At 50.7% G+C, this 14,583-nt stretch overlaps 1 protein-coding gene across 4 annotated transcripts; it reads right to left on the reverse strand.

Annotated features, from left to right (window-relative positions):
- Positions 1-251: 251 nt before the first annotated feature.
- Positions 252-12,852, reverse strand: SLAMF8 (SLAM family member 8). 4 transcript variants are annotated; one of them, XM_061183236.1, is made up of 7 exons: positions 12,791-12,852; positions 12,284-12,460; positions 9,375-9,676; positions 5,972-6,277; positions 5,786-5,890; positions 3,017-4,043; positions 252-2,896 (listed from the first exon to the last, which is right to left on the reverse strand). In XM_061183236.1, exons 2-6 carry the CDS (start codon positions 12,421-12,423, stop codon positions 3,979-3,981), a joined length of 918 nt encoding a protein of 305 aa, XP_061039219.1. In that variant the 5' UTR covers positions 12,424-12,460; positions 12,791-12,852; the 3' UTR covers positions 252-2,896; positions 3,017-3,978. The 4 variants fall into 4 exon arrangements, with proteins under 4 accessions (XP_061039219.1, XP_061039222.1, XP_061039220.1 ...); XM_061183239.1 differs by lacking the exon at positions 12,791-12,852 and having other exon boundaries at positions 9,375-9,701; positions 12,284-12,532; XM_061183237.1 differs by lacking the exons at positions 12,284-12,460; positions 12,791-12,852 and adding an exon at positions 11,320-11,498 and having other exon boundaries at positions 9,375-9,701.
- Between the last annotated feature and the right edge of the window lie 1,731 nt (positions 12,853-14,583).

The raw sequence follows: 14,583 nt of genomic DNA on the forward strand, positions 1-14,583 counted from the left end.
ATGGAGTCAAATCTGGAAGGAGGTGGTGCTTCCTCCGAAGACCAGTAAGTAACCAAGTACTGATGAACTGAACAGGTGCTACTTCTTGATAAACATGGAAGGAAGATTTGCCAGAGATATCATTAATGTTTGCAGCAGTTTTTTTTTATTTATCAATTTTTAAAATTGAAGTATAGTTGATTTACAATGTTATATTAGTTTCAAGTGTACAAAATAGTAATTCAATATTTCATAGATTATACTCCATTTAAAGTTATTCTGAAATAATGGCTCTGATTCCCTGTGCCATACAATATATCCTTATAGCTTATTTATTTTATGCACTGTAGTTTGTACTTCTTAATCCCCTACCCTTATCTTGCCCCACCCTCCTTTCCTCTCCCCAATGTTATTTTGTTTTTTGAAATGAGGCATTGGGTGCTCATAGCTCCACTGGTGAGAAAATGTGTCTCTAACCCTTCTCTCTTGCGATACCCTCCCCGCTCCATTCCCTCTGACATCGTGGCACATGACCCCTTTGCTCGAGCAGCTCTGGGGTCCTGTATTTACACAGGACAGGTACAAAGGCTCTTGCTCAAAGGAGATATAATGAAAACAAGGAAAAGCAAACACAGATTTGGAGTGGATTCTGGTCTGACCGTGAGCCCACTGGAGTTAATGGTGCCAAGGTCATTATGGGAGGAATCTGACATTCAAACAGAAGGGGTCGCTCCTGGCTTCCCTAACCCCAGGGACGGGGTGTTCTGAAGACCACAAGGTCCCAAGTGCTGTGGCCCCAGACCATCACTATGGTCCTCCCCTTTCCTTCCCCACCCTCTTTGTTTTGGCCCAGTTGCCCTGGTCTCCGCTCTCCTCTTCATAAACCCCAACTATGTTCCCCGTCAGGGCCTCTGCATCCTCTGCTCTCTGGAACGCTCTTTGCCCAGCCACTGCATGGCTCACTCCACTGCACTGGGCTTCTGTTCACATGTCACCTCGTCAGGAGGAGGTGTCCTCTGATCCCCTTATCTAAGACAGACCCCTTCTCCCCAACACACCATTCTCTTGCCATTTACTCCGCCTTAGCTTTCTTAGTAGAACGTATCCACCTGTGACATGTGCTTACTTGCTTATTTATATTATCTAGAATATAAACTCCATGAAGGAAGGACATTGCTTTATTCACTACTGAGTCCCCAGTGCCCTGAAGTCTACCCAGTGCATGCTGCACACTCAATCAATATTTGTTCCTGTGTGACTTTTAAAGCATCAATCCCAATGGTTTTCAACACGAACGCTGTGGTGGGTTAATTAGTTCACTAGTGGACAAATGAGTCATTGGGGATGGGAACCTCAGTTGATTTGAGCAGCGTGAATATGTTCAAAAGGTCCTGGCGTACCACACAACAAAACCGCCATCTACATGAAGTCACCAAGGGTTACCGCGTGAAGGAGAACTGTGGGTCCCACCCCATCCAGAACTGCTCTGATCTGAGGCGGGGCCCTGGAGATGAAGGCAAGAGAGAAGGGGAGTGTGTGTGTGTGTGTGTGTGTGTGTGTGTGTGTGTGTGTGTGTTTCCCTCATTCAACCGCCATGGCTCATTGCTAGACCCTGGGCTTTCTCTTTCACATCAGTTTTAGAGACTAAGGCCAGTTTTGCCTGGTTCATTGACCAGGCCCGGGGAATGCCTCTGATGACAGGTGGTGGCAGCACTAGCTGCTGTGGCCATGTGCACTGTTCAGGTGGACTTGGAAGAAGGTGATGGGAGAGAAGTGGATGCAGGAGAGGCATAAGGACTAGGCGAAGTCAGGTGGCCAGCAGGGGACCTCTGAGCAGAGCCAGCAGGCAGGGAAATTCCAGGACTAGTCGTGTGGAGGAGTGGCCATATGAATCTGGAGGCCAGCTGAGCTGACCATTTGTCCAAGGTGAAGTGACTGCCCAGGAACTGGGGAGAAGAGGGAAGCCCCTTGCACAGGGCTGACATCCTGGGTGGAGGGATTGAAGCCGCCCTGGGAAAATACTTCAAAGCCTACCCCTGTTTCTTCAATGCCTCCTTCCTCTATCATCAAGACTTGAGTGAGGTCCTAGAAAAAAATCCAGTTACACTTGGGAGGGAGTAATGCTGGACCATATCATCTACTAATTCTTAAGTGTAAGTTTAGCTCATCAATTATTTTTTCCAGTGGCAATATTCCAGAGCTTTTTAAGACAGAATCGCTCAGTGGCAGATTGTGTTTTGCAGAGATGGCCACAATAATACCTTCCATCCCACATGCTCTCCTTTCAAAGTGACCTTGAACACCTTCCCATTGAGTGGTGGGTCCCTTGAACTTGGGTGGATCTTCTGCACTTGCATCTGAAAATGAGTGTGGCAGATATTAGGATGCCTCAGCTCCTTTCCCTCCATAATTTCCCTTCTGTTTAGCTTTTCCTGGCTCCTCCCTCTCTCAGTCTCAGGCAGAGACCCTCATCCTGAGCTGAGCTGATTTTCTTGAAGTTGTGCAAGAACTTCCTGTTGGCTGAGGAATTTAATCTCTCTTTTTCTGGTCACTGTGCTAGACAGTGAGGAGAGAATCTCAAACCCAACTCCAGCTCCTGTGGGAGGCATGATGGTCAGTGCTGAGGGTGAAGATATCAATTAAAAAGATGTTACCGGGGGCTCCCCTGGTGGCGCAGTGGTTGAGAGTCCGCCTGCCAATGCAGGGGACACGGGTTCGAGCCCTGGTCTGGGAGGATCCCACATGCCGCGGAGAGGCTGGGCCCGTGAGCCACAATTACTGAGCCTGCGCGTCTGGAGCCTGTGTTCCGCAACAAGAGAGACCGCGATGGTGAGAGGCCCGCGCACCGCGATGAAGAGTGGCCCCCACTTGCCGCGACTAGAGAAAGCCCTCGCACAGCAGCGGAGACCCAACACAGCTAAAAATAAATAAATAAAAAAAAAAAAAAAAAAAAAAAAAAAGATGTTACCGGCAAAATGGCACCCATCCCAACCATGAGATATCAACCATCCCTTGATTGTCTAGAACTGTAAATTACCTTTGAGGACCATGAACTTGCAAGTCCTTCAAGCCGGAAAGAGAAACCCTTGACCCCCACATCTCTTCTTCATCAGGTTCTAGACCTTTTCTTATAATTCCTTGGTTGTGGGAAACATCAGGGTCTCAAATGACAGGGGCTGGGTTGGGGCTGAAAGTGGGTGATTGTATAATGTCTTTTAGAGGCCAGGACCCAGGCTGGAAGTAATCCTTTGATGCTGGTTGGTTAATAGTTGTGTTAGTCTGCTAGGGCTGCCATAACAAGATATCACAGAACGGGTGGCTTAAATGACAGAAATTTATTTTCTCAGTCTTGGAGACTGGAAGTCCAAGACCAAGATGTTAGCAGGTTTGGTTTCTCCCAAGGCCTCTCTCCTTGGCTTGCAGAGGGCTTCCTTCTCTCTGTGTCCTTCCATGGCTTTTTCTCTCTGTGTGTGCATTCCTCTCCCTCTTCTTATAAGGACACCAGTCATATCGGATTAGGGCCATCTCAATGACCTCATTTAACCTCAATTATCTCTTTAAAGACCCTATCTCCAAACACAGTCATATCCTGAGATACTGGGGGTTAGGATTTCAACATGTGAATTTAAAGGGGACAAATTCAATCCATAACAATACTTCATGAACAGTGGTGGAGGAGTGAGTGCCCTGGACAATCAATCTATGGATCCTGGAGAACTTCCAGTGTCCTTGAGGGGATGTCCTGCTGGGCCCATTCTGCCCAGAGCAGAGCCAGGACATGCAACCAGGGGAGAGGGAAGGGAGAAGGTGTGGAAGGTTGTGTCAGTGCTTCCTGCCCTCCCAGTGTGACGGCTGCCCAGGCTGCTCCTGAGAGGTGGTACAGGAGTCTCACAGGAGGTACGAGGTCCATGGTGGTTTCCAGGTCCCAGCTACGTCCCAGAGCATCATGTGGCTAGGCGGTGGGTTTCCTCACGATCCAGGCATTGCTCATGGCAGACCCTACACAAGGGGGTTCTCTGTCTCTGGAGCCACTTCATCAGCACAGACATCCTTCTTCTTTTTCCCTGGCAAGGAGATCAGAATGAAGGTTACCCCTCCAATGTTTGTACCTAAGGCCTCTGAATCCTGACTGTCCTTGCCTATTCCTCAGGCAAGGAATAGCTCTCCTGGTTTTCTAAGACCCTGGAAAAGGAGATGCTTCAAGGACAGGAAGTTCTTCCTAATGTCTAGCCTTTCTCTGCAATTATGGCACGCATTTAGCTGTAGAAAGTATAGAAACTTAGAGCTGGGATGGACCCAGTTAAATGACTAGGCAGAAGCCATGTGGCAGAGGCAAGGGCCGGCCTCCAGTTGCCCTGGGTAGAGCCTTTCCACTGTCCCAGGTAGTTGGATTCTCTCTACCCTTCTCAGTGTCCAAAGCTGCTTTTTTCTGAGCCTTGAAAACATTAGGCAAAGTGAAAGAAGTCAGTCACAAAGGATCACACAGTGCATGACTCCATTTACAGGATAGACTGTCCAGAAGAGACAGTCTAGAGACAGAAAGGAGATTAGTGGCTGCCTGGGTCTGGAAGGGAAAGGGGGACTAGGGAGTGATGGCTAAGGGGCTTGGGAATTTCTTTTTGGGGTAATGAGAATGTTCTCAAATTGAGTGTGGTGATGGATGAACAACTCTGTGATTGTAATAAAAGCCATTGAGTTTTACACTTGAAATGCATGAATTACATGGTATGTGAATTATAGTCCAATAAAGCTGTTAAAACAAAAAACTGCTCGTTTCCTGGCTTCCACCTTCTTACCACAAATCCTGGGGGCTGTCTGAGGCAAAGGGCAGGGTCACACCCTCTCAGGAGCAGACAGGCCCCTAGGTGGAGTGTGACCTCGGCAGCTCCCTCCTCCCTCCCTTGCCTGTGGAAAGAATATACAGGAGCCAGCCAGCCAGCCAGCCCAGCTGCATGCTCAGTGGCTGCGCCAAGACTCTTGCCTTTTAGGACACATCCACTGAAGTCTTATGCCTCCTTCTCCTTGCTGACCCACTTTCTCCATCCTGGGACCAGCCAGACAGCCTAGGATGGACATGTCCACAAAGCCCAGGTCAGCTGGGGTAGCTCTTTCAGGAGCTGGATGGAGAGCTCAGAACCCAGCTTGACCTCTGAGTGTCCCCTTCCCTCTTCTCCTGGGGGAAGGAGGCCCTATCAGTCCCTGACCAGAGAGGTGCTTCTCTCAGGGAGCCTTTCCTAGGATGTTTGGCAAGAAGGAGTTGGGATTCATCTAGATTTTCACTCAACACACCTTTATTGATACCAGCTATGTTCCAGGAACCCTTGCTAGGTGTCAGGGGGTGGTGACTCAGCTTTTGTCTTTCAAGATCTGAGAACTCCGTGGGAGAGTGAGGGCAGTAAGTGCTGTGACTGAGATGAGCACTGGAGAGTCAAGGCAGGACACAAACCCAGCCTGGGTGTGGGAGAGAATGTCGGGAAGGCTTCCTGGAGGGGGCACACCTTGAAGATGGTGGAGGTGACAGCCAAATGAAGAAGGTGAGTTGGGTAGGAAGTTATGGAAAATGTGTTCCAGACAGAAAGAGTAGAATGTGCAAATGCCTGCAGAGGCACACAAGAGAGTAGCTCCTTTGAAAACTGCTGAAGGAACTTCAAGTAGTTCAGTCTGACTGGAGACCAGAATATTAGATGGAGAGGGCCAAGAGATGACATGGGAGAGGTAAGCCTAAATAGGAGGAGGTCCAGACTTGGCCCTCCTTCCCAGAAGACCTACCTCCTCCACCCACCCCCAGCCCCTGCAGGACTCCTACCTGAGCAGGGGCCCCAGTGCCAGGCAGAGAGACCAGCCAGGATCAGGAGCAGCAAGACAGGCACCACCACCAGTAGCACATCTTTGTAGGACGCCATCCCTGGAGCTGGACATGGAGGGGGCGGGGTCACAGGTGGACTGCATGCTTCACCATCCCTCAACCACTGGTCCCCAGCCCTTGGCATACCTGCCTGGCGATGGCAGCTCTCCCAGGGGGTGACTGTGGCCAAGTCCCAGCTGACAGGGTTTGAGATAATGCAGGAATAGGCCACACCTTTGTCACCTGGTCCCAGTGACACACTCAGCACCTGTCCGTCCATGAAGAGGCCACCTGGCTTGATATCAAGGTCAATGGTTCCCTCCCGTCGCCAGCTATAGGTTATGTCGCTGATGTTGGGAGCCCAACAGGACAGGAACACTTGGCAGGTCTTGGGGGGCTGAGCATCCCCTGATACAGCAATGAACACTTGTACCTCGGGCCTGGGCACTGCATCTGAGCAAGAACAGCAGAGCCAGTGTGGGTTATAGGGATGCTGAACGGGGCCCATAGCTCCAGCTCTGGGATCCATGCAGGGCTAGATGCCACCTCTGACTAGGCCACTCTGGCTCTAAAGCCTCATCAGGCTCCCATTGCCCACAGGACGGAAGCTGAATTTCTAAGTCTGGTATTCAAAATCCTTGATTAAATGGTTGATGTCAACCTCTCCAGCTGTACCTCCTGCTGATCTTCCCCACCCATCTTAATTAATTTCCTGTTCTCCCAAACGTGTCATGCTCTTCTTCATATCTTTCATATGGCTCAGCTGTACACATATGCTTTTCTCGTCTCACCCTCCTAGAAAACTCCTACTCATCCTCCAAGGCCCAGCTTGGACACACTGCTTACTGCTCTGATTATGAAGCCTTCTCTGGTATTCCAGGTATGGCTCTGAGCCCTCCGAGAACTCTGTGTATCCCTTGTCATCAAATTTCCCTGATACATGATACATCAGTCAGAGAGACAATAAACGTTTATTAAGGTAGGCACAAAAACAAACACATTCCTGGACTTTTGGAGCTTTTGGAGTTTGGTGAGGAAGACATACTAACAAGTGATTATGAATAACTGAGAAAATTATTACAAGGATGCAAAATTCTGTGAAGGAGCAGACCAGGAGGTAAGGGCTCTGCCTTGTTATCTCCATAACCCTTGCTCTCAAGGTGCTCAGCTACCTGGGCCATTGGACAAATTGGTGTCCTGGCATCCCAGACCATGGCTGCCCTTTCTTACATCGGTTGATGAGTAGATCATGAGTCTCGTGGCAAAGTGGGTCAGCGGGAGAGCATTCTGGCAACCACGGGAGGGCTCAGTCTCTGAGAGCATTCCAAAGTTAAGCTGAGTAAAACCTCATTAATGCCAGCTCAATCTGGTGGGATTTGTGATATGAAAAAAGAAAAGATTTGTTGGGTGCACTAATAGTATAAACAAAGATTACAGGGGAGGGAGATATTTACACTACTTAAGAGGACAAGCTGCTTCCAAACACGATCAGGCACAGTAGAAACACCCATTGACATTTCTAGTAACTGATCTGCTAATTCAAATCATTCTTATCTATTGTCAAAGCAGAGCTCCTAAGGACGGCTGCTTGGCAGCTTTGTGCAATTAGTTCTAATCACGCTACGTATTTGGAAGCAATAAAACAGCAATTTCCTTAAAATCTGTAATTCAGATGCTGAGAACAAGGCATTTTAGAGCTTAGTGGTGTGGGTGCTGCATGTATTATCACATTCAACGTCCTCATTTCACATATGTGGCAGCTGAGAGTCAGAACGGGGGAGAGCCTCCCTAGCTGCCTGTATGGTTGCGAAGGCTGTCCACTGTGCAAGGGCGCTGGGCTCAGGGGGTAACAGGTGAGAGGGGGGTGCTGAATTCCAGCCAGCACTCTGCTTGCCAAGCCGTGCAACATGGATCAGGGTCGTGTGCATCCAAAAGGACACACATTTAATTGTACACTGGCAGCCCGTGTGGCTCACCTAAGTGACGAGCCAGTTATCTCCCTCTAGGTGTGGGAGGGTCTCTCTCTTTCCAGTTTGCTACTGCCTTTCTCTCCCTCAGTGTTTTGCTCTGCCCAGCTATCACCCCTACTCTCCATTCTTAAATTTGCACCTTTTCCTCCCCCTTATTCTATCCCAATTTCTGAGGTTTTACTGAAATAGGGGTCACTGACATATCTTTTCCAAGCTACTAGATAGATGAATAGGAGCTCAAAGGCCATTTTATCTTTACCAGCAGAAATACGGTGGCAGTGGTAGAAGCATAGGTGGTGATGGTGGTGCAGGTGATGGAGGGGGTGCTGGAGGTGGTGGTGGTGATGGTGGTGCAGGTGATGGTGGGGGTGGTGGAGGTGGTGGTGGTGATGGTGGTGCAGGTGATGGGGGGGTGGCGGTGGTGGAGGTGGTGATGGTGGTGCAGGTGATGGTGGAAGTGGTGGAGGTGGTGGTGGTGATGGTGGTGCAGGTGATGGAGGGGGTGGTGGAGGTGGAGGTGGTGAAGGTGGTGCAGGTGATGGTGGGGGTGGTGGAGGTGGAGGTGGTGATGGTGGTGCAGGTGATGGTGGGGGTGGTGGAGGTGGAGGTGGTGATGGTGGTGCAGGTGATGGTGGGGGTGGTGGAGGTGGTGGTGGTGATGGTGGTGCAGGTGATGGTGGGGGTGGTGGAGGTGGAGGTGGTGATGGTGGTGCAGGTGATGGTGGGGGTGGTGGAGGTGGAGGTGGAGGTGCTGTTTGTGACAGAGGTGGAGGTGAAGTTGCTGGAAAGAAAGACCCATCCAACCTCCAGTGAATTCAGTCACCCCAGCTGAGGTGCTGAGAGCAGCTTTATGAATGACCCTAACAAACCTATGTAGAACAGAGGATCTGCTCAGCTGAGCCCTGCCAAGTCAGACTTGTGAGAAACAAAAATATTTGTTGTTTTTAACCAGTAAGTTTGGGGATGGTTTATTTTGCAATAACAAATAACAGAGAACACCCATGAATGATGTAAATTTAAAATCTCTCAATACATCTAAAAGATGTAATCTAAAAGATTTAATTTTTAAATTAAAATCATTGTGTCATAGTTTATTTGCAATATTTATTTTTCTTTTTGGTGGTGCATAAAATAATGGCACGTCTTATAACCTGTTATCTTAGAATTGATGATGTCTAGGCCAGCCTCTATCCCAGATGCTTTCTCAAATGCCACTGATTTTACCTTTATTGGCATTTTCATGGTAATATTACTATACAGGTTTTACAAGCAAGAAAGGTCAATGTCAGGGAGTAAGTATTGTGTCCAAGGCCACTGAGATAAGAAAAGACCAAGCTAGAGTTCAGACCAGGACTGTAGGGCAGAAAAGCCTGGCTGCCCCAGCCAGAAGCTCACCTGGGAGAACCCGAGGAGTTTTCTTACCTGTGGCTGTGGGGAAACAGCTGTTCCCTGAATCAGCCATGAGGTCAGAGGCCACAGGTTTCTAGAGCCCAGCTCTCCCCAGTTTCCAGGACGCAGGATGCCTTTCCGGAGCTTTGTGGGAGGAGGTGGGGCAGAGAGCCTGAGTCAGGCGCACTCACCATACACCTTGAACTGCAGGGTCTGGGTCCAGGCTCGACCTTCCTTGTCCACCAGCAGCACGGAGAAGTTGCCGCTGTCTCCAGACTCCAGCGGCCGCAGCTCCAAGCTGAGGTTGCCGTGCAGCTGGGCTCGGCCCAGGAAGCGGGAGTGGTACAGCGTCTCCAGAGACCCCCGGAAAAACGTGGCCAGGAGCTCTTCTGAAGGCCAGAGGGATCTCCAGATGGCATCTCGGATTTGGAAGCCGGGAGGGCGCTCTGCCACCAGCAGCGCCGAGCCCCCCACCTGGCCCTGAACTTGGGCACTGGTGACAACGAAGGGAAGTAGTGCTGAAAGGACAGAACCCCATCACTCTGCCTGCCCCAACCTCCTCATCTCTCTCCTGCATGCAGCTGAGCTGCTGCGGAGCAAGGGAGGGCCCTTCTCTCCACACTCCCTCCACCCAAGCTGAGAGTGCCCTGCGCCAGGGACTGGGAATAAAACAGTGAGGAAGGGAATCCAGTCCCTGCGCTCATGGAGCTCAGACTCTTAAGACAGCAATTTACCATGATGGCAACAAGGGGTGCCCTGGGAGAACACAGGTAGGCTGATAGGGTGACCTTGCCAGGCCTTGAGGGACTCAGAGAAGAGAAGGTTAAGCTGAGACCGGAAAGAGGAATGGAAATCAGCCAGACCAAGCAGAGGGCGGCCTGGAGTGGGGATGGGGAAGTGTTAGAGACTGAGTGGGCAGCACACACAAAGGCCCGGACGGTGAGAGAGCTCGGTGCACCGTGGGGAACTGAAAGTAGTTCTCTGCAGAGGAGGTAAGAAATAGCACTCCAGAGTCTGTGGGAGCCAGATCCTGCAGGGCCCTAAAAGCAACTTTGGAGTTTGGGCTTTATCCTTAGAGTGACGGGGGGCCTTGGATAGTCTTTAAGTAAGAGAGTGACGTGATTAGATCCGTGGTTAGAAAGACAACTCCACCAGAGGTGTGCAGGCTGCACGGGAGGTGGGGCAAGACTGAGGCTGCGTCTATTCATCCCAAGGAGAGTGAGATTGTACTTGTACTGGAAGCACAATGGAAACTTGTACTGAGGAAGGGAGCAGCGGAGACAGGCAGAAGTGGGAGGAATGGAGAGATTACTGTGTGTAGTCAGTGGGATCTGGTAACAGATTAGATCTGGGGAGTGAGGGAGCGTGGAGTCAAGGATGGCTCCCAGGTCCTTGGGACCCACTGGATGCCATTCTCTGTGATCCAGAACAGGAGGAGAAACAGAATGGGGGTGAGATGTCAAGAGGCTGTTTTGCTGGGAACATATTCAGTGTGACTTGTGTGGGTGACACTTCTGCTTGAAGTGCCCCTCTGACTCCTTTGCTGACTAATTTCTGCTCCTCCTTGAAGCATCACTGCCTCCCCTGGCCTCTGCCATCTGTCACTGCAGGTTACAAACTCTCTCTGTGTTCCCACAGCGGGCTGGGATCACCACTACAAATGCTCCTATCCCTCTATTGTGACCACTTGTTTATGAGTCCCATGAGACCATGAGCTCCTCTTTTCATGTTTGTACTCCCTGTGCCCAGCACAGTTTAGGAGCAGGATGTAGGAGAAGCTCGGCAGATACACTTAATGCGTGACGAAATTGGCTGAGGACTTCCCTTGTACCCAGCACAGTGGTGGGCACGGGGGTTCAGGGCAGAATAAAAGCAGATGGAGAACACACCCAAGTGCTGGGAGTTTGGTTAGGGAGCCGTGTTCTGGATGATCACTCAGCCAGCCGCTGGTAACTCCAGTCTCCTGACCGTCTCACTGCCCTGCCAGCCCCAGTCATCTCAGTCCTAACTGGGGATGGCTTCAGGGTTAAGGCACAGTGGAGATGTAAAGAGAGCATAGCACTGGATGTCAATCAAGACTCCTGTTCTATCCTGCCCTGGCTCTGCCACGACCAAGCTGTGCAATCTTCAGCATACCTCTTCCCTCTAAACGCTTCCATTGTCCCATTTGTAAAGCAAGGGGGTGCATTCAACCAGTGGTACTCATCCCTTTTACCATTCAGAAAAATTATTTTTGCCTCCCATGTCCACAGATTTGAAAGATTTGTGAACCAAACAGATTCCCTCTTTTTGGCAGGATTTCCTTCACATGTTTAGAAATGTTGAAATCTGCAGACTTTTGGAGCCAGGAACTCAGGTGGGGACACCGGACAAAATCATCTTGAAGTCCCTATGAGTTTCTGACACAAACAAAAGTGTCTGAGTATTTGCCACACCCCATGGCTCCCATCCCCTGGCCTAGCAGAGCTGGCCCTTGTCATACTGACCACTTGCTAACCAAGGGAGGGAACTCAGGCATCGGACAGGATGGGGGGGTGTCGCCCAGTGTTGAAGAGACCTGATTTGTCTCTTCTGACATCACACCGCTATCGACCACCCCAAGTCCACAGGGAGTATATTAACTTGCTTTTGTCTCTCATGCCTCCTCAATGTCCACTTCCACAGACCTGCAGGGAGGAGTCTCAGCTCTCCCACAGGCTGTTGGAAAGACATCCTCAGATTGTAAGAGCCCTGCCCGCCCCTGCTCTCCCTAGACCACATTTAGAATTTGCATGTGTTAACACTGCCAGACCCTCACATTCTCACGACCATCTCTTTCAAAACCAATGGTACCACCAGCCTCAGTTTTAACCTCCCTGGGCCACAAAACAGCTTGTGTCTCAGGGACATGGAGGCTCCTTGTGCTGCCATCCTTCTATCCAGGATCCTGCATCTCTTTGCCTCTGCCTAGCTTTTAAGGTTGCCCAAGAACTTGCTTCAGTCTTCCCTACCCCTCCACAGCTCCTGGGTCCTCACTTGGGTTGGGGAGAGGATCCTGCCCAGATGCCTGGGGAAGGGACTTCAGCTCTCTGAGGCCAGGCCACCCGCCTGCCCCACTTACCTTCCCAGAGAAGGAGACTCCACAGGGACCACACGGCCATACTTCGGAAAGGCAGGCAAAGTCGCTCGACAGCCAAATCCAGAACATCCCAGGTCAAGCGGATGCATGGAAGGAGCTGTGGTCCTTCTGGAAAGTCCCATGTTTAGAAGGAGGAATGTTGACTCAGAACAGGACGCCCTGAAAGTGAAAATATCCAGAGGAAAGTGGAAGTTGGCCTCGGGTCTAGCTGGGCTCTTTCAGGAGCTGATTCTTGTAAGTCAGCCTCTTTCAAATGCCTGTGGTTGGCCAATGCAGATGGCAAGCACCCCCCGCACAAGCCCACATCCTCCTCGCTGACTCCCGCCGGGCATCCCCACATCCCACTCTGCCCGGCTGCCCCCTGCCTTTCCTGTTGTCAACACAGAGAGCCCTCTAAACTGCGATTCCCATCATCACTTCTCCGCTTAAAATTCTTCTGCAGCCTCCCACTGCCCTCAGGATAAAGACTAAACTCTTGGCTTAGCATACAAGGTTCTCCTAAGTCCAACTCCAGCCTGCTTCTCCAGCCCGCCGTCCTACGTCCATTCCGCTCTCCAGCCACGCCAAGCCAGGACTGTCTCTTCTCAGAACTGCCAATTCCACACTTCCGTTCATTGTACTTGTTCCATTCATCCTTCTGGATGTGGCATGGCTATGCAGCTGGCCGGACTCCCGTTCCAGGCTTCCTGACCACAGGCAGCATGAGGAACCTTCCTTTCTGCGTGCCCAGGGCATGCCCGTTCCTCTGTCATAACTCTTAGCACACTGTTTTGCAACAGTTTTCTCAACTCCACAGACTGTTTGCCGCCAAGGTCTCATATCCATTTCTGTGTACTCCTCGGCGCTGGGCATGTCATGGATGCTTAATGAACATTTGTTAAACCAGGGTGTGAATTCTAGAGATTGCTGCATATTTTGCTTCCTGGGAGCCCTACAACTCTCCTCTGAGAGGATCTGATTATCACCCTGTTAGAGCTGGGGGAGTTTGAAAACCAGAGTGAGGTTAGCACCTTTCGGAGGTCACAGAAAAGCAGAGCTATGAGCTGAGCTTCAGCCTTCCGAGTGTGGTCCATTATGCCAGTCGCTCCATCCTAACTCCGTTTCTCTTCTCACTTGCGGTAACTTGGTTTCTTTAGTCAGGGAAGGCTTTGCGAGAAGATAAGGAACATCTCCGAGCTTCCTGAGTGCGGCTTGTGGTGTCTAGTCCTGCAGAGCTTCTGACCTGTCAGTCAGACTGAACGCTCTGCCCTGGACCCAGCTGGGAACGAGGCAGATGTGGTGGCAGGTGAGCAGGAGGATTCCGGAACAGGCTTCCTGCCCTCCAGTTACTCACCACCAAATTGTAGGAACAAGATATGCCTGGGAAGGGAAGGCCCACAACAGATAGACACGGCTCTGTGCAAAAGAGCAGCACAGACAGTCCACGCTGCAGGAGGGCATGGGACGAGGTCTCTGTGGATGTGGGCAGGGGACACTTCCTTAAAAGGTGGAATTTGAGCTGCATCTTGAAGATGGACATGATTTGGATAGGCTGAGAAAACAGGGAGGGCCAGAGGTTGGGGGTGGGCTCTGAGCATGAGGGGAAAGCAGTGTAAAGCTTGGTAGTGGGGAGGTCCCGTGTGGGCTCCAGAGACAATGAAGGAGCAATCCTTTAGGGCTGCCTTGGGTAAAATGGAAAGGGAGGCTGGGGGTCAGATTATGGGGTCCTTGAGTACTGGGTTAAGTTTAGGCTTTTACTCTGGAGGCCAGCAACTCTCACCCGTGCTGAAAACTTGGATTCTCAGGGATTCTGGTTCAGTGGGGCTGGGCTGGGGCTCAGGAGCCTGTAGTTTTAACAAGCACTGCACTCTAGGTGATTCTGAGCTAGTGAATGGAGGGAGGGCTCTGAGAATCACTGGTTGGAGGGAGGGGGCTGCTGTCCATTTTGGGCTAACTTGCTAGTGGGGGGACAGCGTGCAGGGCTGATTGGGAGAGAAAAAAGAGGCAGGGAGGTCTGGGTAGCAGCTATTGGGATTGTCCTGACTGGAGTAGAAAGGAACTCTCTAGAGAGAAAGGGGCAGAGCTGGAGTTGTGACAGAACTTGGACACCACCCGCCTATGGGACACAGAGGCCAAGGGAGAGGACTGATCTATGACTCCACTGTCAATTCCATCATCCATGTGTCAGATATTTATTGAGCATCTACTTACATGTCAGGTGCTGGGGACACAAAGATGAAAGGCACAGCCTCTGCCCTCAAAGAGTCTGCAGTTTAGATGAGAAGACAAACATGTAACCCAGT

This window comes from Eubalaena glacialis, chromosome 3 (genome assembly GCF_028564815.1).
Source record: "Eubalaena glacialis isolate mEubGla1 chromosome 3, mEubGla1.1.hap2.+ XY, whole genome shotgun sequence".
NCBI classification, from domain to species: Eukaryota; Metazoa; Chordata; class Mammalia; order Artiodactyla; family Balaenidae; genus Eubalaena; species Eubalaena glacialis.

Bases quoted from the DNA above. Each gene is read 5' to 3' on its own strand.
- SLAMF8 (XM_061183236.1), bottom strand. From the start codon at position 12,423: ATGGGACTTTCCAGAAGGACCACAGCTCCTTCCATGCATCCGCTTGAC. The intron at 6,278-9,374 runs GTGAGTGCGCCT...GTTCTTGCTCAG, and splicing joins CCTGCAGTTCAAGGTGTATG to ATGCAGTGCCCAGGCCCGAG. The intron at 5,891-5,971 runs GTATGCCAAGGG...CTCCATGTCCAG, and splicing joins GAGCTGCCATCGCCAGGCAG to CTCCAGGGATGGCGTCCTAC.